General features: G+C 28.6%; 2 protein-coding genes and 1 long non-coding RNA gene across 5 annotated transcripts; 1 reads left to right on the top strand and 2 right to left on the bottom strand.

Annotated features, from left to right (window-relative positions):
• The first annotated feature begins 1,895 nt into the window (after positions 1-1,895).
• Positions 1,896-3,801, top strand: LOC145935338 (uncharacterized). Its single transcript, XR_014425210.1, has 2 exons — positions 1,896-3,493; positions 3,603-3,801. It is a non-coding gene; the product is annotated as an uncharacterized LOC145935338 (long non-coding RNA).
• A 2,405-nt stretch (positions 3,802-6,206) lies between these two features.
• LOC145935125 (lysocardiolipin acyltransferase 1) lies at positions 6,207-13,256 on the bottom strand. Of its 3 annotated transcripts, none has more exons than XM_083036228.1 (5): positions 11,798-12,001; positions 11,539-11,727; positions 9,650-9,857; positions 8,512-9,078; positions 6,211-7,111 (listed from the first exon to the last, which is right to left on the bottom strand). In XM_083036228.1, exons 2-5 carry the CDS (start codon positions 11,704-11,706, stop codon positions 6,945-6,947), a joined length of 1,110 nt encoding a protein of 369 aa, XP_082892354.1. In that variant the 5' UTR covers positions 11,707-11,727; positions 11,798-12,001; the 3' UTR covers positions 6,211-6,944. The 3 variants fall into 3 exon arrangements, with proteins under 3 accessions (XP_082892356.1, XP_082892354.1, XP_082892353.1); XM_083036227.1 differs by lacking the exon at positions 11,798-12,001 and adding an exon at positions 13,058-13,256 and having other exon boundaries at positions 6,212-7,111; XM_083036230.1 differs by lacking the exons at positions 11,539-11,727; positions 11,798-12,001 and adding an exon at positions 9,937-10,119 and having other exon boundaries at positions 6,207-7,111.
• A 2,144-nt stretch (positions 13,257-15,400) lies between these two features.
• LOC145935178 (regulator of microtubule dynamics protein 1) lies at positions 15,401-19,187 on the bottom strand. Its single transcript, XM_083036295.1, has 7 exons — positions 18,552-19,187; positions 18,334-18,445; positions 17,993-18,218; positions 17,388-17,564; positions 16,747-16,961; positions 16,424-16,662; positions 15,401-15,869 (listed from the first exon to the last, which is right to left on the bottom strand). Exons 3-7 carry the CDS (start codon positions 18,175-18,177, stop codon positions 15,606-15,608), a joined length of 1,080 nt encoding a protein of 359 aa, XP_082892421.1. The 5' UTR covers positions 18,178-18,218; positions 18,334-18,445; positions 18,552-19,187; the 3' UTR covers positions 15,401-15,605.
• Between the last annotated feature and the right edge of the window lie 4,812 nt (positions 19,188-23,999).

The following is a 23,999-nucleotide window of genomic DNA, read 5'->3' as shown; positions in this document are numbered from 1 at the left end:
ATCTTTTGTAAGTGCACATACGATGCTGTTAGTATAATTAATTTTTGTACTTTTATAATCGATGTAGCTTAATATTGTGAAGCTACTAAATTCACTAACATAATAAAAGAGATTGATGTCATTAAATTTACATGTATTAAGTTTCCAAGGATTTTATTGCAGAATGCGTAACAAGTAACAATAATCAGTTTTATTTTAACTTTATGATAATTCAAACTGCATTATTTAATTTGTATAATTATTCATTTTTTTCTTTTTTAAGAGATGCGAATAAATATTGTATATATATATACATATATATGGGTCATTCCACATCAAATCGGCCACCTCCTGCCCAAAATTGTGTGAAAGTAAATCTAACTTGTGAAGTACCAAAATTTAGCTTGAAGCATCTAATTTTTTATGCCGTCTGGCGATTTTGAAAAATGTCAAATAATGACCTTAATTTTGTCAGTTAAATAGAAAATGTATTTTCTTGTTCAAATCTTTACTATTTTCTTGCAGATGAAGCATAAAAGTCATTTTAATGTAATTTTATCTGCTGAATCCAAATCTGAAGTAAGAAAAACAATATTTGCAAAAATATATAATTTTGTTTTTCTTACTTCAGATTTGGATTCAGCAGATAAAATTACATTAAAATGACTTTTGTACTTCATCTGCAAGAAAATAATAAAGATTTAAACAAGAAAATACATGCCATTTTCTATTTAATTGATTAAATCAAGGTTATTATTGGCATTCTTCAAAATTGCCAGATGGCATAAAAAACTAGATGCTTCAAGCTAAATTTTGGTACCTCACAAGTTAGATTTACTTCAATACAATTTTGGGCGGGGGGGGGGGTGACCGATTTACCGTGGAATGACCCATAATTTTGTTTTTCTTACTTTAAATTCGAATTTAGTGGATAAAATTACATTAAAAATGACTTTTGTACGCCATCTGCAAGAAAATAGTAAAGATTTGAACAAGAAAATACATACCATTTTTAATTTAACTGACAAAATCAAGGTCATTATTTGACATTTTTCAAAATCGCCAGACGACATAAAAAAACTAGATGCTTCAAGCTAAATTTTGATACCTCACAAGTTAGATTTACTTCAATACAATTTTGGGCAAAGGGGTGGCCGATTTGATGTGGAATGACCCATATATATTATATATAAAGTATATATGTATATAAAGTAATGTAAAATATATTATATGTGTATAATTTTTTATCTGCTTGAATTCAAAATAATATTAAAAAGCTCTCATGATTCAAATCAATAAATGTAAGCTTATGTTAAAGTAAATGTAGAACTTAGGCATTCCGTTTAATTTTTTTTTTTTTATTTATCGGAAAAGAGGCCAGACTAAAACTGAAATATTTGTAACTCTTGAATTTTTCTATATATGGAATTTCAATTATGTTGTGTTTATATGCAATCATAGCATTTGACTTTATGCTAAGCCTACATTACTATTTATTATCTGTTTAAAGTTAGAGATTATCTTTGAACATATACTACAAAATATTCGAAATATACATTCTCTATATATGCTTTTAATTTTTTACATAATTTTACTATAAAATATAACTTCTTAAATTTTTCTTTTTTTTTCTTTTTTTAAATTAATTTAAAATGTTTATGTTGTGCAATATATAGTAAATGTCTGTTAAATTAAAAAACTCATTAAATTATTACATTATTTGAAATTTTCATTGTACAATTCTGATTTTATTTTGGATCATACAATAATATACTATTGGCCATGGAGGTAAGAAATAACAGGAGGGAGTGTAAAGCCTTTTAAGTAGGGGGGTAACAACACCAAATGTGATTGGTTGGCCACAGTAATATGGCGTTTTGTATTTTTTTTTCATCTTATCTAACCTAAATGAACCAAGTAAGTGAGAAACACGTTTGGCGAATAAATCGGATCTCACATTAATTTTGTTTTAAAAAGATATAAAAGTTATAAAATATTATAAAACAAAATGTCCATGCTACTAAATACATACAGATTCGCTTACAATAGGCTTGTTTTCTATTCCTGAACTGATGCAATAAGTTAGAAGTTAGAATGAGACAATAAAGTATATTTTGTCTCACTCTAACTTATTGCACCAGTGTGCACAGTTCAGCCAGTGCAAGAATAAAAAACAAGCCTTATATGGCATAGCACAATATATACAAGATGGTTCGCGTTTCACCTATCGTGGGCAGATTCCTGGGATCATTTGGAGACGATTTTTCCTCAGCGAAAATGTCGAGGGAGGTCATCATTTTTTGCATGTTCCCAATTTTTGTCATCATGTATCTTTGTAACTAAGCCTTAAATTAAAATTCTATTAAAGTAAACTCTATCTGAAATTAACTGAAAAATGTGATTTTGTTGATATTTTATTTCCACAAGGCTTAGTTTGTGAAAAACCCTTTATTTTCAATCGCTTATAACTCGAAAATTACTGGTGCCTCGACTGAATTTTCGCTGAGGAAAAATCGTCTCCAAATGATCCCAGGAATCTGCCCACGACAGGTGAAACGCGAACCACCGGACACTGTATATTACTATTATACATACAATATATATATACATATATATCATATTAATAAATATTATTTATGAATTTTTCCTTTTTTGTGTGTGTGCTTTCATCACTATTTCAAATGTCGCGCTTCGATAAGCCACACCAATATGGCGCTTAGTGTTTCCCCCTTACGTTTGCTTGCCAGGCAAGGGGGGTATCCTCCCTCCTGTTATTTCTTACCTCCATGCTATTGGAAAGCTCGAAAATTTAGTGCTTCAGATCGACGTTGAAATAGTGTTTTATTGTCGTGAAATTGCTTTTTGAGATGCCGCACGAGATTGTCGAAATCTAAATCATACGGCTTCCTACATGATAGACGATTAAATAAACGTTGGTATTCGTCATCACCAAGAGCGTGAAGAAGTAACTCTTTACATTCGTCCTCTGTCAGATTTTTTTCACCTTCCGCAAAAATACTTTTATGGCGTTCATGCCATTTATTGCATAATGTGAAGGTTTTGTCCCTCGTAGGATCATGAAGAAACTTATCGAATTGTTTTGCAAGATTTAAAAATTGTGACGATTTTATAGGTGGAAGTCATGAAGAATAGAGATAAGGAGGCCGAACTATGTGTTTGGGATGTGCGACCAAAACCGAGGCCCGATAGTAGTACCTATAGGTACCTATAGATGGCATTGCAATCACAAGATGCTCGTTAGTTTGAGAGAGAGGAGAGATTGCAGGATGTAGAGCAAGAAGGATAGAGAATGACTAACACAAAAGTCCACCGTGTACGTGTGAGTCCCGTGAGGCAAAAGCGCAACCTTGCGGAGCATTAATAAACTACAATTAGGCTCGACATTTGGTCGCACATTTCGATAATTCCTCAATGCTAGTTCGGCCTCCTTATCTCTATTCTTCATGGTGGAAGTGCATCGGTGCTACCTTATGCTTGAAGTGCTAAAGCATCCGTCAGTTTCCTTTGTAATTCAGCGATCTGATGCAATAGTTGCTGCTGATTTTGCGCATTTACCGTCAGCGTTTGCAGTATATTTGTTTTAATGCCATTTTCTTTTGTAGGTTCACAATTCCGCAGCGCCAATTAGTTGCGTTATTTGCAGTATAATTGTCGAAGCACTTATAGTAATAGTTTATATGCGAGCGTAATACTAAGCGAATGATAATTATGAAAGATAATCAAATATGTAACGAATAATTTTAAAAAACCTTATATTAATTACTATGTTATTTATTGACAAGTAAAGGTACCCAACTGTCACTCACGGATTTTAATGAAACTTTGCACACTTGTAAAACTATGCAAAATAATAGACACGTATTTTTTTTTATGTGCGGAGAAGCGATTTTAAGGGCAGACTATACCACAAGTAGTAGGGATAAAACAAAAAAAATAATTAATGAATTAAATTCAATATACTAATTGTTATTGAAGAAACTATTATTGTATGCACTGTTAAATTTAATAAAAATTAATTCCAAATAACTTGTTTAACAAGACATTTCATGTACCTTTAAAAATTGTCGACCAATAATACTACAAATAAGAAAAAATATGATTTTCGCCACAAAGTACTCACAAAGTATGGGCGTTATATTTAATCAGTCATTTTGTATTTTTAAATTATAATGACAGATTCGAATTCTGCGACCCCGCAAACCCCATAATACCTCAGTTTTCAAAAAAATTGTCAAGAATGTATTTATAACGTGAAAACCACCCCATATATACAAGGTGTTGTTTCTGTGAGAAAAAATTTCCGAAAATAGACCATTTTTGCGTGTGACAAAGGTATATGCTTCCTTAATAAAATTAATAAAATAAATTAATAAACTCATTTAATATATTTATTTATATAATTTAGTTACTGCCAGAATTTTGCCAACATAAATATGTAGCACACATTTGTGATATATATGTTATTACAATGGCAGATTTGGCTCTGAATATAGTTTTAAGTAATTCCATATTTTCAATTATATCATTATATATAATGTGTGTAATATGTTATTAAATGTAATGGTAATAAAAGAATATACAGATTTATACTGCGCGAATATACATATGTTTATAGCAATTTTGAGTTAGCTCACACATTCTAATATATTTTTTATACAGATTTTATTATAGAACTTAATACACACACTTGCAATGTACGTGTAATATTACAGTTTTAAATATTATACACAGTGCAGAGTTACATACATAGAATGCTTTGTGATGCGATATTGTGTACGTACATATACAGATATAACTTCGAAAATTATTTACACTTTGTTACAATAGTTTAATTCATGTCTATTTGCATGTTTAGTAATTATAAACACAGAAAGAGATTACAATTGATTTAATATATGATCTATATTTTTAAGCCCACATTAAATATCTATATAATTCGACAAAATTTGGAAAACAAAATCCTATTATTAATTTTACATGTTGTGTAATAGAGAAAAAATTTGAGGGCGCATATAAAATACATTAAAGTAAAAATCACAATATATATCAGAGGATACATGTATAGGTACATTAAAACATGTCACGCATAAAATTACACAGGATTCTGGATCTTGAATTTAGAGAAGAAATTAATTAATTATAAAATAAATATAAATAAATGAATATAAATATAAATAAATTTAAATAAATATTTTATTTATTTATTTATTTAAACTTAAAATAATATATATATATTTATTTAAATAAATATATGTATATATATATATATATTTATATTTATATTTATATATTATATATATATAAAATATACAATATACATATATTCGATTTATTTAAAAGTAAATAGAACACTCTGTGTCTTGAATTTAGAGCTATATAAAAACAAATGATTTATTTGATTGAATATTATTCCAGGTACTAATTATACATATATATATATATATATATCATCATTTTTCTACTTTCCCTTTTTTTACTGTCCTCATCATCTCTTTCCCTCCCCCACTTTTCTCCTTATTCTCTCTTTATTTTGCTCATTCTTTCTTTTATCTCTTTTTTTTTTACTGCTTATTTGTTTGGCACATGAATTCACTTTTCGTTATGTTCGAAAAATCGTTTGATAATTAAACTACACTTTCTAATCGAGAGAAACATCAGGGAAACAACAAATATTTTCTAAGATATATCTACTATAAACTGCATAATATTGCCTATTATGTTTATATATGTTTTATATTGAAAATATTCTGCACATATATATAGTTCAAAAAATATAACGATTTGACATTAAACAAAAAAATATACGTATTACACATAAAACTCGCACATAGAAAAAATTAATTGTATGGAAACTTTATACTGCTTATATCTCGTCACTCGATCGTCACTATTATGAAATTTATACAGGTAAAAATTTTACATCAATATGTAATGTGTTTATATCAATATTTCATTTGTTTATATATCAGATATATCATATACATTTATCAGAAATTTGTTGTGATAAAAACTAATAGATTTTCCAAAATATTGCTATTCTCTTTTGACAAGAAAATTTCTAAAAGAAATTTATACAATATATATAATAAAAAAGTAGATATATTTTTATGAAATACATTACATGAAAAAAATAAGGAACGCTTTTCTCATCGAAAATTGTTTAATTTGAAAATTTTTAAATACATTTAAAAATGTATTTTAAAAAATTTTTATAAAATTGCGTTCGGTTAATATTTAAAGAACAAGTTGTTCTTTAAAAGTATTCAATTTTAAAAAGAAAAATAGAGACACTGCTTTTAAAGTGCTATTTTAATTATTATTATTTTATTTAATTAAATTATTTCGCAATTATTTTTCATCACGTTATAATATTTTCAAGTTAAATAACGTTCAATGAACAAAAATCATTCTTTATTTTTTCTTGAGTAATGTATATTCCTGTTAAAAAATTTTATTTTAACATGGAATATTTAATATTGCAGTTACTTTATATTTAAAAATGTGATATTTTTACATCTTATAAGAAAAGTATGATAAATTTGCAGATAAAAGATATGAATTCCTTGAGAAATACATAATTTCTCAATAGTGATTCAAATACAAATCCACGATTTTTGCAAATAAAGATTAAAATAATAAAAATATCTTTATATCGATATTTTACAATTTTGCAAATAGATTTCTAATACCAATATTATTCTTATTCTTTCATTTTTACTATATTACTATTTTTAAAGTTCCACGATAGCAAGATATAGAAATGTAAAATAATTAAAACATACATAATTATATGTTCAAAATGTGATGTTACACAAAATTCTTGAAATAATGTGCCTTTCTTCTAATTTTATGATCTTATGTACAATGTTATCACAGAGATATAAAGAGTTAGAATTCTTCTCGACACTTCTAGACTTTATAAATAAAAATATAATATATCTCAACTAACTACGTTTAGTTTGAAAAGTATAACTTTTCCAGCGCCAGTACCATCCCATCTCAATCTGATTAAAGCCCGTACTAAGAATCGACAGTCCGATGAAAAACACTGCCTGAATCAAAGCCCACAATTGGAAGATCGGAGAAATGATGAGTAACAGTATCATCATACCTAATAAAAAACATTTAAAAAATTGTTTTTATTATTTTCTTTTTTTTTTTATATGTATTATATGTATATATACAAGGTTTCATTTTATTTTGAACAGTCAAATATCTGTCAAATTATGGGATTTTAGAAAAAAAATGCATCAGGCCAAAGTTGTAAGATTTCACGACGGGAGCATAATATCGTGATCTTTCGGGTTATTGCTTTTGGGTAACGTTTTTCAAGATTATTTAGATGTCAACCTAGTCTTTTTTTTAATGGAACCATCGATGACTTTATCTCTTTTATGCACAGTACTTTTATGCACAAAATAATTAAAGGAATCAATTAGTGCTAAGAAAATACATAGTTGTTTTTAAGGCTCCTGGCTCCTTTCCGACCATGTCGAAATCGTGACGTCAGAGGCGAGAAAACACACGCTAAAATTTCTTAGATGCCATTTCGAAATAAAAAAATATTTCGATGAAACAGCACTTCAGATGGCTTTAGCACACTCTTAAAAAACCCCGAAAACTATCCTTTCCCCTTTATAATCAATCAACAGCTGTAAAATGTAATATTATGAAGCCCAGTCCGTCTGGTCTTTGCACATGCGCAGTCATTTCGCATGTCAAAGTCTGATATCTCGATCATTTTACAGATGTTGATTGATTATAAAGGGAAAAGGATAGTTTTCGGGGGTTTTTAAGAGTGTGCTAAAGCCATCTGAAGTGCTGTTTAATCGAAATATCTTTTCATTAAAAAATGGCATCTAAGAATTTTCAGCGTGTGCTTTCTCGCCTATGACGTCACAATCCAATATGGCCGCGGTGAGCACCCAGGAGTAGAGAACCTCAAGGAGAGAGAAGCGACAACTGGTCACGTGACCAGCTATTCGTGATTGGCTGGCATAATATGTACTATTTGGACATGCGACGCCAATGCAGTATACGCGGTGCACACCGAAAAATGTCAAATGTGTGACGTACTGTGAGGTTATACTGCATTGGCGTCGCAATGTCCAAATAGTACATATTATGCCAGCCAATCACGAATAGCTGGTCACGTGACCAGTTGTCGCTTCTCTCTCCTTGAGGTTCTCTACCCAGGAGCCTTAAGAAAGAATATATAAATTGCAGCTATATATTTGTTGTAGAGATCAAATTAGGTTGACTTCTAAGTGACCTTCTAAGTGACCTTCTAAGTGACCTTGAAAAATGCCACGTGTCTAATAAAGGCAATTGAGTAGATCACGATATTATATCCCCTTCGAAACCCTACAATCTAATACATTTTCTAAAATCCCGTGATTTTCAGAGTTCACTGTTTAAAATAAAATGGGACATCCTGCATATAATTTTTTTATATTTTTTTCTGTCAGTGAAAGATCATATTCATTTCTCAAGAGACTTATATTCATATACCTGTTAATATACTCCAGAATCCAAATGCGGCCCGTAACGGGAACGTTTTCGTTACCGGCCAAATTTCGTCGGAGAATGCTTTCCGTTCGTAAAATTGCTTCAATATTCTCTCCTTCTCGGACCATCTGTTCTCCAGCCATTTCCTCAAAGTCAAATCGTGCATAGGTATATCCGCGGACGATATTCGTCTTATATGAAAGTGCACCTCGTCCGGAAATTTACCTCTAATCAGATCGATTTCCGATTGCGGTATATAATCCGGATATGCTATCGTTAAGTCGTACACGGCATCGAGAAAGCTCGCCTGCTGAAGATGCTGGGCGAGATAAGCGAAACCCGTCGTTTTCGGATGCAGGGTATACGTATATCGTGGTAAATGATGCTCCACGGCATACTTGTCCGACTTCTCCTTACTGCTCTTCGTCAAATCAGTGCCCTCGGGAAATATCAGCAACTGGGTGCGACTGTCCAATGCGATCAAATAATCAAGAGTACGCGACAATCGGCCTTGATCCTCTTCCCAATGTCGCGTTATATAAAGGAAACCATTCATTTGCATTATCCATCCTGTTATAAATACATAGGAAGCATTATACACTCACACATATATATAACACACACATATATAAAGGAAACTATACTAAATCGTATCCCCTAAGGTAAATATAGTCGTTAATAATTGCTATCAAGTCAAAGATCTCTAATGATTTTTTATATAATACATTTATTATCATATATTTATCTCAACAATAATTATTGATATATACATATATAAAATTTTTTTTATATTTATATAATTGTTTTTCTCTTTGCTAACAAAAAGTTTATCTCAATGTTTTATATACAATTTTTTAGTTTTCTATTTAATGTCAAAAGTCGCAGTCAAGACAAATATGACATAATAAAAGGTCATTGGAGATTATTTTTGAATTTAATAAAACATAAATGTTACTAATTTGTTAAATTTTAGAGTTAATTTTCTCAGAAACAAAGTCTTATATGAAAAAATATTATTCTACATTTTCGACTCTCTTATATATTCTTTCATACAGAATCATCATCTTCCCAGAGATTGTACCAGTAATTATGGAACACCTCTACAATTGTGGGGATACGAGGAAAATCAAAACGCACTTACCAGGACCAGGAATATGCCGTATAGGATCCTTTAAAATAAACTTCAATCTATGACAGGCCACATTGGGCAGACATGTTTGATACATTGCAGCCCATAAGAAGTTCCAGTCCACCCTTGTTCTGTGATTCATCACGAGTACGGCCGATTCGTGAGGGGATATATGATCACCGGACACATGGATTTTTACGCCGAGCATGCTCAACAGGGCCTAAAAAAAACATGTAAGATCCTATAAATTTAAGTTTTTCATATCGATCGAGACCCAATTGTATCAGAGATGCGATTACTTGAAATAAATGCATATTTAAGGTTTCTGGCTCCTCATCGCTGACCATATTAAAATTGTGACGTCAGAGGCGAGAAAACACACGCTAAAAATTCTTAGACGCCATTTCGAAATAAAAAGATATTTCGATGAAACAGCACTTAAGATGGCTCTAGCACTTCTCTTAAAATACCTCGGAAACATACATAACTTTTCCATTTTTCATTATATACACTCGGCCAAAAAAAGCGGTACACTTAAAAAGTAGTAAAAAATTGTGAAAGTTTAAGAATTTATAACTCAGCTAATAATTATGATATGGAGGTGTTTAAAAAATGAAAATAAAGCTTGAAGTCTGTAGTTTGAAAAAACTTGAGTGCCAATTACGTGGAATGATCAGTTTTGAAATGACAAATGATAAAGTGAGAACCTGCAAAAGTGATAAATAGAAGGTCCACTTTCCTGAATTGCACGGCGTGAAGCAGTTGACGTAGCTCAATGGGATAACAAGCACATGAAAATTCAAACTTTTCTCTTTAAAATGCGGTTTGGTGGAACTCGATACGACAATTTTTCGCTGAGTTATCTCAATTTTAAAAAAGTCGGTTTTTAACGACAAATTATGATTTAAAATGTGTATCTGCTACCTTTATCAATTTGAACCGTGACAATTTTATTCAAGAATGTTGCATTGAATGCGGGATGTTCCGAAGCGATGCAAATCGTGCAGAGCATCTCGCGCAAACAAAGTCCGAGTAAAATATTCGCGGGGTTTTCGCGGTTTACGACTTTGGAGGATATCCATGAGGATTTCCCGCGTAAAAAAAAAAGATTTCTTTCTTTCTTTTCTTTTTTTTTCTTTCTTTTTTTTTTTTCTTTTTTTACACGGGGAAATCCTCATGGATACTCTCCGATCTCCAAGGAAGTAGTGCCGAACTCCGCGAATATCCTACTCGGACTTTGTTTGCGCAAGATGCCCGATACGATTTGCATCGCTTTGAAACATCCCGCATTCAATGCAACATTCTTGAATAGAATTGCAACGGTTCGAATTGATAAAAATAGCCGATACACATTTTAAATCATAATTTGTCGTTAAAAAACCGACTTTTTTCAAATTGAGATAACTCAGCGAAAAATTATCGTATCGAGTTCCGCCACAGCGCATTTTAAAGAGAAAAGTTTAAATTTTCACGTGTTTTTTATCTCATTGAGCTACGTCAACTGATTTACGCCGTGCAATTCAGGAAAGTAGACCTTCTATTTATCAGTTTTGCACGTTCTCATTCTGTCATTTGTCGTTGCAAAACTGATCATTCCACGTAATCGGCACAAAAATGTTTTTAAACTACAGACTCCAAGCTTTATTTTCGTTTTTTAAACACCTCGATATCATAATTATTAGCTGAGTTATAAATTCTTGATCTTTCATAATTTTTTACTACTTTTTAAATGTACCGTATTTTTTTTGGCCGAGTGTACATAACATGGCCGTGGGGAGACTCAGGAGCCTTAAAATGAAAATTAAAAATTTTAAATGCCTAATATTTTTGTATTTTGCATATTTAAAATATACTTTTTCCGTTTCAAATAATATTATTAGAATTAATATAAATTTACTTACGGTGGGATAAAGTTCCCAGCACGAAAATAAGAGATCTCCACATTTTCGAAATCTCGGCGGACTAAACAACAACAATGGTAGAAGTGGACAGGCAATGAATAAAAGACCTGCTACTATGCTACCATACCACAAAGCACAGTATAGTGTACCACGTAAAATGTCACGCATCACAATCTCGAAATGGATATTCTGAAAATAATATATGTATATATATGTATGTATGTATATCTGAGTACAAAATTTTCGGCTGATTTCATACACGATTCTGGGCCTTATTCTTGAATTCGTTCGCAATATTGCATATATGCACATGTTTTGTACGATCAAAATGCGTATACGCTTCTGAAAATAGATTCTTGAACACTTTTTTGTATATGATATTCGCAATTGGAAATGTATACGTTTTTCATTGCACTGGATTAAATTTGGCAATGTCGATAAAGATATATATTTTCGAAAAACATTAAACAAATGTCAACGTGTGTTACGTATTGCGTGTACGTACATACATATATGTATATATATAATATCTTAAGAAGATGTCTTATAACAAATAAACTGTAGAAAGATTTGGATATCAAGTTTTACTTATCAATGTCTTTATTTAATTATATATCAATGTTTTTATTTTTAGAAGATATATTTAGAAAAATATTTCTATAAATATAAAAAATTTATCATTTAGAATAATACAACACATACACATAATATCTTTTCATAATTTTTTAATCTGCAATTTATGGATATGTTTAAATTTGATAAGTAAAAATTAAATATTTTTAATTGTTATGGCTAAATGACACAATTTTTATATTGATACTTTATTCTTTATTTTATTTTTTTTCATTGTACGTTATTTAATATATCTCGAGATTTAAAAAAATTTTTAGAAAAATTTTTAAAAAATTTTTTTTATAATTTTTAGATTAAAAAATTATTAATTCCTATTTCTTTAATATATATTTAATATTTATTCCTATTCCTAATATTTTTTCTATTATGCGTAGAGCCTTATTATTTTTTATCTTATAAATCTGTTAAATTTCTTATATGTTTATTTATATATATTTTTTTTTTTGATAAGCCAGATATCACACGCTAAAACACGCTTGAATATGTTCGCTTTATGTCAACTCTCGTCCACGGGCGACAACGAACTCGTATTTCTCTTGAAAAGTATATGGTATGACCCATTCGTTGCATTGCAAATGAAAAATTGCGTATACGTCTCAGTTGCGATCGTCAAGAATAATTGTTTTAGGGATTTTTAGGTGCGATTATTATTCGCACTGGATCTTTGTCTCACTTTTTATTTATGTTGAGAATTCATTATTTATTTTCCGAGAACAATTATCATGACAACGATTTTGACACAAGAACACACAATAAAAATGATATCTCACATTTATAATTCATATATGAAGAAATAAGGAAATTTAAATTGACTTCTCGCGTCTGCTTTTGGACTAGAGATGGCAAAAAATATTTACATTAAAAGACAAAAGTTTTAGAAACTCACTTTCACATGTGCACTGTACAATTGAAGCACCTTTTATGAACACTGGATCTCCACTGTTTCTTTCGAAAACATCGTGTGTCTTTACTGGCTTCTCCTTGATTTTATTATAGGCTTCAACCCTGCTACCTCTTTCACCCTCACTCTCTGTCTGGTCTCTACCAGTTGAGTTGGTAGAGGCTGTGTTGGACCATTATTGATCTGTTGAGTATAGGAGGGCTGTATCATCTCGATAAAAAATTGGAGAGTTTTCCCCTGGCAAAATCAATTATTTTTTATCAGGGATCCGGACCGAAACAAAATTAGGGTTCGGTTTCGGTTACGGTTTAATAAAATATTTAATAACTGTTCCGGTTCCAGTTTCGGTTTTTTGATAAATAAAGGAAACCGAAATCGTTTAAATTACAATTTTTTCGATTACGGTTCCGGTTTTTAAAATTTTTACTTTTCGTTTTTCTAATTAAATTAATTTCTAAATTATATTACTTTAAAAAATTATTATTAATTTTTTGACATATAAATAAACAACACTTCATATTATACACAAAAATATATTTATATATGTATCTATATTATATTATATATATTATATATGTATTGCAAATGACGGAAATGTCATGATAACTGCCTCCTCGAATACAATTAAAAATAAATTATTTTTTAAATGTTCTTAAACGCATGTATTATCGCAATAACGATAGTTATGAGGATCGTATGTTTTCCGTACGGATATAACGGAAAACATACGATCCTCATAATAACTGTCGTTATTGCGATAATACATGCGTTTAAGAACATTTTAAAAATAATTTATTTTTAATTGTATTCGAGGAGGCAGTTATCATGACATTTCCGTCATGATAACTGCCTTTGCGCAAAAGATTAGAAAAAAATACCGAAAAGAACCGTAAACCGAAAATAATTTAAATATCCGGTGTTATAAATTTAATAAAATTTCAATACGGTTTACGGTTTCGATTCTACTAAAAAAACGATTATGGAACGGTTATCGGTTTTGGTTCCGGTTCGGTCCGGGTCCCTGCTTTTTATACATAAATATATATATATATATATTATACATAATATATTGTATTATTTTTAGTATTTTTATACTCTAGTATTTTTTTTAAATACAATAAAATATGTGAGAATTAATAAGTTTTTTTTATTTTCGATTACTTTAATTATGTTGTCTTTCCAGCTATCATCAAAATATTATTGCTATCAAAATAGATTAAAAATTGTATAATATAATTTATATTTTATAAACTAATATGACTTACTAATACTCCTAAATGTGAGATATATATTAAATTTAAATAGACACAAATTTAAATAGTGCGTCAATTTCCAGATTCAACAACTTCGACCTAATATTTTTCTTGTCTACACTTCTATAGGAGGGGAAGAGAATATAAGGGATTATTAATTTCTCGAAAATTGTGTGGAAAAATATAAAAAATTAAATATTCTCGATATAAAAATTATTTTCATGATCGTACCAACAAAAATTTGTGCCTCGAGTACTATTGAGTTTCGATTAAAAATTAATTTCATCGAAATTGACGCATTTTAACATCCGCGTTTGACTCTTTGGCGTCTATTTAAATTTAATATGTATCTTTTATATTTTATATTTTATTCCTAATAAACACAATTTTCTCATATCAATCTTATAGAAAAAATAGATTTAAACAACAAAATATACACTAAAACATCACTTCTGTGCATTAATTTTTAGAGAAAGACTTGGCATTTTTTTTACCCATTTTTGATCTTAAAAAATAAAAATATTTTTTTTTAAACACAAAAATATTTATTTTTAACAGTAATGTGAGGTAAAATCTACATACTTAAGTAAAATATATATATATATATATATTTATATATATATATTATATATTTATTATTTATATATTCAAGTATATTAACATATTTTTGTAAATTAAAATATCGCAAATATTTATAATTCTATAGAGCAGAGAGAGAGGAAAAGGAAAAGAGAAGGAAAGGGGAAATAAGGGAGAACATATGAAATAATTTGCACATTTATTATATTATATCGCATTATTTTTATTAGGTAATAGATAATATAAAAAGATAAAATCATAATTATAATATAATAAATTTACAAATTTTTTAAAATATAAGATACGTATAATAAAAGCGCACAATAGGCCCAATACTTAGATGATAAAATTGTCCAACAAAATTTTAAAATGTATTTTTTTAGTATTTCATTATAAACTTGTTTTCTATGTATAAAATATTTCATACTATTTCATACTATTTTATATTTTTAAATAAAGCGATGTAATAGCCATTTTGAACAATTTTATATAAAAGTTTATTGATGATAAAAGTGTTATATATTTCTGTCCGTATAACTAAAATTACTTGTACATTTCCTTTCCCTTCTTCCTGTCCCTTGCTTATATTTAACTACAAATTGTTCATGTATATCACATAATTAATATGTTGAGGGAAATAAAGAAAGAGAAGAGGGAACATATGAATATATCCAGATCTATTAAAACTCCCATGTCCCATGTTACTGATATTCCGAATATTTGAGAAGAAGTGGATGAGCCTCGCTTTGTATCTTTTCATCATCTTTGCTCACAACTGATAAGTCGCAAATTTTCTTCAACCACTCGCAAGCCAATTCATACTTGCTCAATGCTACGTAACATTTGCTTAAAAATAGTCGATTCTGCAGATTTACTTTGGTTGAAAAGCTTTCCGCTTTCTGGAAGCTATCAATTGCATCTTCGAATGAGGCACTTGGTGGCTCCGAGAATAATGTTGTGGCGACCTTTAAAATATCACAAAAAATCATCAAAAAATTAACATTATATATACAGAGTGTTCAGCGTAACGGGCCGCACGATTTTTGAGACGTTTCTGACAGTTTACAAAAGTTTATATAATGAAAATTAATCTATTTTACACAAGTTATAACATGCAATAAAAAAATTTGAAAAAAGTTTTTTATAAAAATATCAATTTGAATTTTTTAAATAGAATCACCATATTTTTTATATATAAATCGATTCCTCACAATATTTTGCATAAAAAGTTATGAGGGTAGGATGATCAAAAAGTGAATAGTTTACGAGATATTTTATATTTTAATTTGACATAATCTTACATAAACTATGAAATATCTCGTAAAATGCTAATTTTCTGATAATCTTACCTTAATATTCTATCACCTTAATAATTTATGCACAAAATAATAAAAAGAATCAATTGGTGTAAAGAAAACATATAAATGTTTTTAAGAAAAAATATGTAGCTGCTAGTTGCAAATTACATACTTCGTATAACGGTATGTGAGCTATTAAATCATGTGATCAAAATGTATACCTTTCTTTCTAGCCAACCTAAGTTAGCCACCTCATATCTGAATCTGCCAAGTAAATGATGTAGATCAGCATCATCTGGACGTATTTCTAAGGCCTTCATTACGTGTTCCTTGAAACGGTAACCGTTCTTTATTCTCTCTGATATTGGCAAATATTCACCATATACACCCACAAGTATAGCGTACCATTTATGCAGATACGCGTTTGATAAAGTAAGAAGCTTCTCACAGGCATTAATTCCTGGGAAAATAATTATTATAATTAAGTACTTCTATCCGCAAACGTAATCAGAGATTCAATTTGTACATAAATTCAATAACATACCTGCGCAGATTATAATTTTTTTTTCGCTTGGATCAGTGATGCAATTCGAATATTTGTAACAACTTCTGGCATATCTCCACACTACATCTACATTATCCGGATAACTGTTTGTGAAATTTCGTAGTTTGAGATAATCATCTTCTTCAAATCCCTCTTGATGATGATGTACATCGAAAGTGTAAAAGTCTAATCCAAGGTAGGTGGCTTCAATTGTCCTGCATCACTAAGCATATTATGGCCTAGTTTACATCGAGCACTTGATACGCGTATCAAATAGTGCATTTAAGCTGATCAGCCAATAACTGAACCAATGTACTAGTTATTTACTATTTGATACGCGTATCAAGTGCACGATGTAAACTAGGTCAATGTAACCTTTTCCTTTTAAGTTTTGAAAATTTGTGATTTTTGTACAACAAAAAAAAAGAAAGTTAGGATTTCTACTGTACAAAAGATTTTTTTAGACTTATAGATTAATCTTATGCCCAGATATATTATCCAAATAGAATAACTTTCAATCTAAAGCAGTCTAAGCAATCTAAGTCTATGTGAATATGTACAAAAATTTTCTTCATAAATCAAATTTAAGATTCTGATATAAAAACAAATGTGAACAATAAATGTATAAATAATAAACTGACCTTTCAATGTCACTTATATTATTTTCGCTATCTGAGCAATCAAAAAATTCATCATCGCCAATATCTGTGGCAGCTGTTGAAAAGCCATCAGTATCATTATCCGTTACAGCAGTAAATGTATTATCATTATCATGTTTACGACTAAGCTTCTTCTTCCTCTGTTGACCTTGTTGCACTCTAAAATAAGACAATAAATAATCATATATTTTTTTATAATCAATTCTCAATAAAAAATAAGTAGACAAAGTAGACAAAGAATCATATATTATTTTATAATCAATTCTCAATAAAAAAAATAAGTAAAATATTCTGAAAATTGATTAAATTTTTTCAATATGTCTCTCACAAATCACTCAGATGAAAAAATATTATATAAAATATAAAATATAAATCAAATATTTTTTTTCAAACATACAGACATTGAAAATTACCATTTCTACAAAATCAAAATAATAGGAAAAAATCCAATATTTATTTATAAATTATCATACAATATCTAATTAATCATTTAATGTAGTATTTGACTGAATATTTTAAATATGTCTTCTAGTATATATAATCTAAAACATTAATTAGCGCAAAGAGATAATAGTACTTATTGTTACCTCAATCTTTCTAATTCTGTTTGTAATTCCGTGAGGCGACGGTCAACTTCGTCTAAGTGAGCATTCTTCATAGCATGTTGTTGTTTCTCTAAAACTTTCTGGTAAATGAAGATACTAGCTGCACTTATAACACCGATAGTTGCCCCGATAGCAGCAGCGATCAGATGAGTCTGCAATTGACTCATTTTGACTGCGAGAACTTTTTATTTAAAAATGTCGACGTGGTCTGAAAAAATGAAGATATATGATGTGAATGAAGATATAGATGTTAACGAAGTTACAATAATTATACTTGAAGATTAACATAGTTTAAATTCTCACATTGGAATATGCGTACTCACTTGTGTAGGCAAAATGCAATCTGGATGGCCCAAATTTGCCACGTTTATCGAATAATTACAATCAGCTAGAGTAACGTATTATATCCTAATAATGTTTACTCCTGATGACGCTCTGGTAAGGAAGATATATTATATTAATGAAATTACAATAGAAAATCATTCGTGATTCAAACTTAGCGTAAATTCTCACATTGGAACATGTATGTATGTGTACTCACGAGCTTGTGTAGGCGAAATACGACCTAGACGGGCCGAATTTGCCGCGTTTATCGAGTGACGTCACAATCTGCCAGAGTAGTGTATTATATCCTGACAATCTTAATGTGCTATGTGGCATTAAATGATAATATCCTATAAAAAATAATATCCTATTTGTGCTAGATGTTTCGTCTTCGGTATCTAACCGATGAACCCCGCCAAGATTAAGTCGCCGTACTAGATCAAGATCTACTTGAAGATGCCACGTATTACTTTTCTTCACAGGAATGCAGCAGTGATAAATGTATCACGCATATCGCATGTCATGGTTAAAGGGTAATCGTGACATACTAACCGTCTCGTATGCAAAGTAAATTATCATATTTTCTCTTCTTTCAACACACCTGTGATACCCCTCTCTCTCTCTCTTTCTCCCTCTCACCCAATTTTTCTCTCTCCATCATTTTGATTTTTCGAATCGATTTTCTTGAAATTTTTATTTGCTTATATAGTCATATTCTTTGTTTTTTCTATATGTTTCTATATATGTATTGAATAGATCAATCAATATCTCTCAATATATGATCAGAATTAATGCACGAGATTTTGTCAGATATATGATCAGATATGACAATAAAACGTCAAAGGCCGCGTTCAGCAGAAAAAGCAGCTTTGCAACTGTTGTAAAATTCGTGAATCTGATTGGGTGCGTTCAGCGGACTCACAGTTGAGAAATTTTCCGATGTCATTCCATGCTGATTGGCTGGATCTTAAAGTAGGAACCAATCACGTTCGATTGCTACTTAGCAGTTGAGTCCGCTGAACGCGGCCATTGGGGTCGGCAGGAGACCCAGGCAAACTCCGAATTGATGTTGGAGACCTCGCGCGGTGACAACGCGAAACTCCGGTTTCAGTGTTGCCAACGCTGAGAAACTAATTCCCAGATTTTATGTAGTGGTGTATGTCTGTATACGTACACACACCATTGCATTGCTCACGCGGACGCACGGTAGAGAGACAAGGATCGATAATCATCGGTTATCCTTGTTCCTCTACCGTGCTAATCACGTGACATGCTACACACGAGATTCGGCCTGAAAATGCTTTCTGGCCTTCCGTAGCAGAAGGCAGTAACGTAGCAAGACTAATAAGCACCCGTTTGTTGTTAATTTTATATATGCTTATGCATATATGTGCATATATATATATATAAATAATATCAAAAATTTATATATATGTTTCCAAATTGTACAATGATATATAATAATAATAAAATAATAATTCGTAGCGTGAACTAATACACAGCATGTAAGACACGGGCGCTTATTAGGCTTGGCAATTTATTGCTTTTTCACTTATACTTTTCATCGATATTTTTTATGTATCGTCAGCGCGATAGAGAGATAATAGGAGAGTCTTGTTTCATTATCCTGTAGCAATTATAGATTGGTATGGCACGCCGTTTTGCTATTTAATACCATCATAAAAATTCTACTAAATTAAATTGATACTGAAAGAAAAGAAATTATTATTATGTCTAGACATATTTATAATTCATCGAATTATTATTAAGCTATCATATAATTAAACACGCAGAATTAAAATTATGTCTAGAGAAAATATTAATATTAAATTTTGAATTTATTTTATGTTATAACATAAAAATTTTTCGGGAATTAAAATTATGTACATAATTTTAATTCTTGAATTTTTATTATGTACATAATTTTTATTCCCGAATTAAAATTATGTACATAATTTCCCGAATTTAATTCAGGAATTAAAATTATGTACATAATAAAAATTCGAGAATTAAAATTATGTACATAATAGAAATTCGGGAATTAAAATTATGTACATAATAAAAATTCGAGAATTAAAATTATGTACATAATAGAAATTCGGGAATTAAAATTATTGGAATTAAAATTATGTACATATAATTTTAATTCCTGAATTTTTATTATGTACATAATTTTTATTCCGGATTAAAATTATGTACATAATAAAAATTCAGGAATTAAAATTATGTACATAATAAAAATTCAGGAATTAAAATTATGTACATAATAAAAATAAAGTAAAGTAAAAAGTAAAATAAAGTAAAGTAAAATAAAATAAAATAAAGTAAACACTAAGAATATAACACTAAAAATAAAGTAAATAAAAATAAAATAAAGTAAAGTAAAAAGTTGCCTTTTTATTCAAATGTGAATCTCAGCGAAAAATCATCGTATCGAGATGATTAAAAAAGCATTTTAAAGAGGAGACTCTGTACTATCATATGCTTTTTATCCCATTAAGTTACGACATTTGACTCACGCCATATGCCGTGGCGAACTCGGACCATTATTTTTCAATTTTGCATGCTCTCGTTTTGTCATCCGCCATTTTGAATAAATTTATCTCGCAACATTAAAATGAATAGATTCTTAAAGTAGAGATTCCAAGCTTCATTTTCGTTTTTTATAAACCTTTCTATCTTTATTATTTACGAAGTTATTGTCATTTGAAATTTGATAATTTTTTCCCAAATTTTAAGTGTACCGCTTTTTTTTGGAGTGAGTGTATATTGCTATATATAATATATATATATATAATATGTACATCAATTTTGTGATTAAATTATATGAAATGTTTATTTGAAATGCCTCAAAGAATAAGATATGTACCTTTTTTATTCATTTTTCTTATTAAAGCATGTAAAACATCTTTTCTAATTTTTAGTACAGTTTATTCGTGAAAAAATATATAAAAAATAAAATAGATCTGATAAAAATAGAAAAAAATGTGAAATGTGATATTTGTTTTATGCAAAATCTAGTAAATTATGGAAAAAAAGTTCTTATTTACAAAAATTCTTTATAACATATATTCTTTATAAAAATCAGAGAAAAGAAAGATATTTTTTCTTGCATAGAATAATATACAATTTCCTGATTGAATTTCTTGAATGCTTTTTGAGAAAAATAATTTTAAAAGTCAAAATATTTAATATTTATATTGTAATATTTTATATTTAATATTTATTTTATTTTATTTTAAAATAAAATATCTCTTGTGAGTATACTCTGTTTAACTATTTCTATATATGTTGATTTCTATCGCGATCTAGTAACATCGATCTAATAAAACACGCTTGCCACGTATTTAAGATATTAAAAGGAACTATATGTACTTCATATATATTATAATGCCGAAAACAATCGTGTCAGTTCGATGGTAAAATCTCGAAATAGTAAGATCAGAATTGATCAAAATATATTTTTGGCTAAAATAACGACTCGTAGCTAATTCAACGAACAGAGGGTAAGTTAAATATAAGACATTTAGATATATATTTTCTTTTTAAATATATGCATGTATAAAAATATATAAAGAACATTTGGCGAATACAGCGTTCTTATTTTCTAAAAGATATTTTTAATTCAGTTTTTAAATATTAACACGTTACTTATTTTTATTTTAACTATTCTTTTTATTCTTTGCATATATAGCAGATAACATGTAGACATGAATTGTAGCAGCATCTTCTAATCATTTCGATATAACAATTAAAAGTTAAAAACAAATTGCCTTTGTTTAATACAGTTTCCTTCTAATAAATATCGAGAATCAATATCTCCGTTATGTTAAATTAAATATATAATAAATATTTATTATATATATAATATATATATATAATAAATAATAAATAAGGAAAGAGAAAAAATAAAAACAATGGATGTTAGTTTTTCTTCTAAAAACATGTGTACATAATAATAAGATAATAAAAATTTTTTTTGCGTTTTATATTCACATTCCGTTTGATTTGCTCATACATATTTGTTAAAATTTTTAATTTCGCAACTGCTTCTTTGTTATTCGTTTCTTAAATGTATACATGACTTGCAAGCTATATATAAACCTGATGGGAATAACATATATTTGATAAACATAAATTAAACTACAACGGATGAAGCTCAATTCAGAAGGAATATCAGAAAGAATTTATTTATTTATATATATTTATATTTATATACAATATTTATATTTTTTATATATTTTATATTTATTTGTCCTTTAAGTCATCTACATATATATATTATATATTATATATTTCTAAATTTTAGATTTTTGAAAAAAGCTTTACACTGTTTATTTCTCAATTAAATATGTTTTATATAATATTTTACAATAAAATACATGACACAGAAATATATAATTATATTAAATATTAAAATCATATAAGAAGAAAAAACATTCACATAATAATAATTTTGAAAAATAAATTTATAAAAAATAAAAATTATTTATGGCTCCTTCAATTTGAGGACACAAAAGTATATACAATTTAGCTTACATGATGGAACTATATAACTGACAACTAGAATATATATAAATACTTTGCACATATCTAATTTATATATTCTGCTTTTTTTTTTAATTTTTTAATTTTTCCGTGTTAGTAGATTATTTATAATTGCTCCGTTTAAGTAAGATTACTTACGTATACGCTTTTGTATAGTTACAGGGATGCAGGTTATCCGATTATTGAAATTTGCCTTGAAAATAAAAACAATTTTATTTTTTATTATATTTGTCACAAGTTTTTCTCGCCGTTTATAATTTATTTAATATTCGACATTTCAAGTTATATTAGTTTATTATATTTCATTTATCAGTTACATTTATTGGCCGGTATTCATAGTCGGTTCTTATATTTAAGACTGTCTTATTAAATAGGATCTTAAGATGTGATTAATATTTATATTTTGTATATCTTTATATATCTTTTTATTTTGTATACCTTTATGTTCTTAAATTAAATCTATTTAATATAACTGATTGTTGTTTTACAATACGGAATATAAATTAATCAGGTTAGGCGATTAGGCTATTTAAAATTGGTTAATCTCTTAGATTTGGTTCTCGATTAAAACGTTAAAAATTAATATTAAAAATGAATCTCAAACTTGAGATTATTTAAACATTCAGTATCACATCAAGTAAAATTCGTGCTCTGTGCACAACCATTTAATTAAAAAAAAAGTTAATTTTCCTTGAAACTTACGCATTATCATTTGTATCTGACATTTAATGACCGAGAGAATTTAAATTATGTTTTTTACATGAGAGTCGTATCAATTTTCTTCGTCTAGTAAAATAATTGAATTAATAGAGAACACAATTTTAACGAATTAATATTAACATATATATATTGTATAATAAAAGTATATAAAATACAATGTATATAAAAAAATTCTCAAAATTAATCTTAAAAATTATCAATTATTTAACTAAATTGTGTATCTTTTTTTACTGTATTTTTTATATGTATTATATTTTCCTTTTCTTAGAGGACAATTTTGCATTTTCTTTGCATTTAGTTGTTTTCTATTTTATTATACTTTACATAGCAACATTTTTGCAGATATTTGAGAACGAATACTGACATGATGTTCCGAAAATTATCATTAAATGATTTA

Source organism: Prenolepis imparis, unplaced genomic scaffold (genome assembly GCF_030444845.1).
Source record: "Prenolepis imparis isolate NDT839.2.m4 unplaced genomic scaffold, iyPreImpa1.0 SCAF_4, whole genome shotgun sequence".
Lineage (NCBI taxonomy): Eukaryota > Metazoa > Arthropoda > Insecta > Hymenoptera > Formicidae > Prenolepis > Prenolepis imparis.
This window is presented reverse-complemented; position numbering and strand designations above follow the sequence as displayed.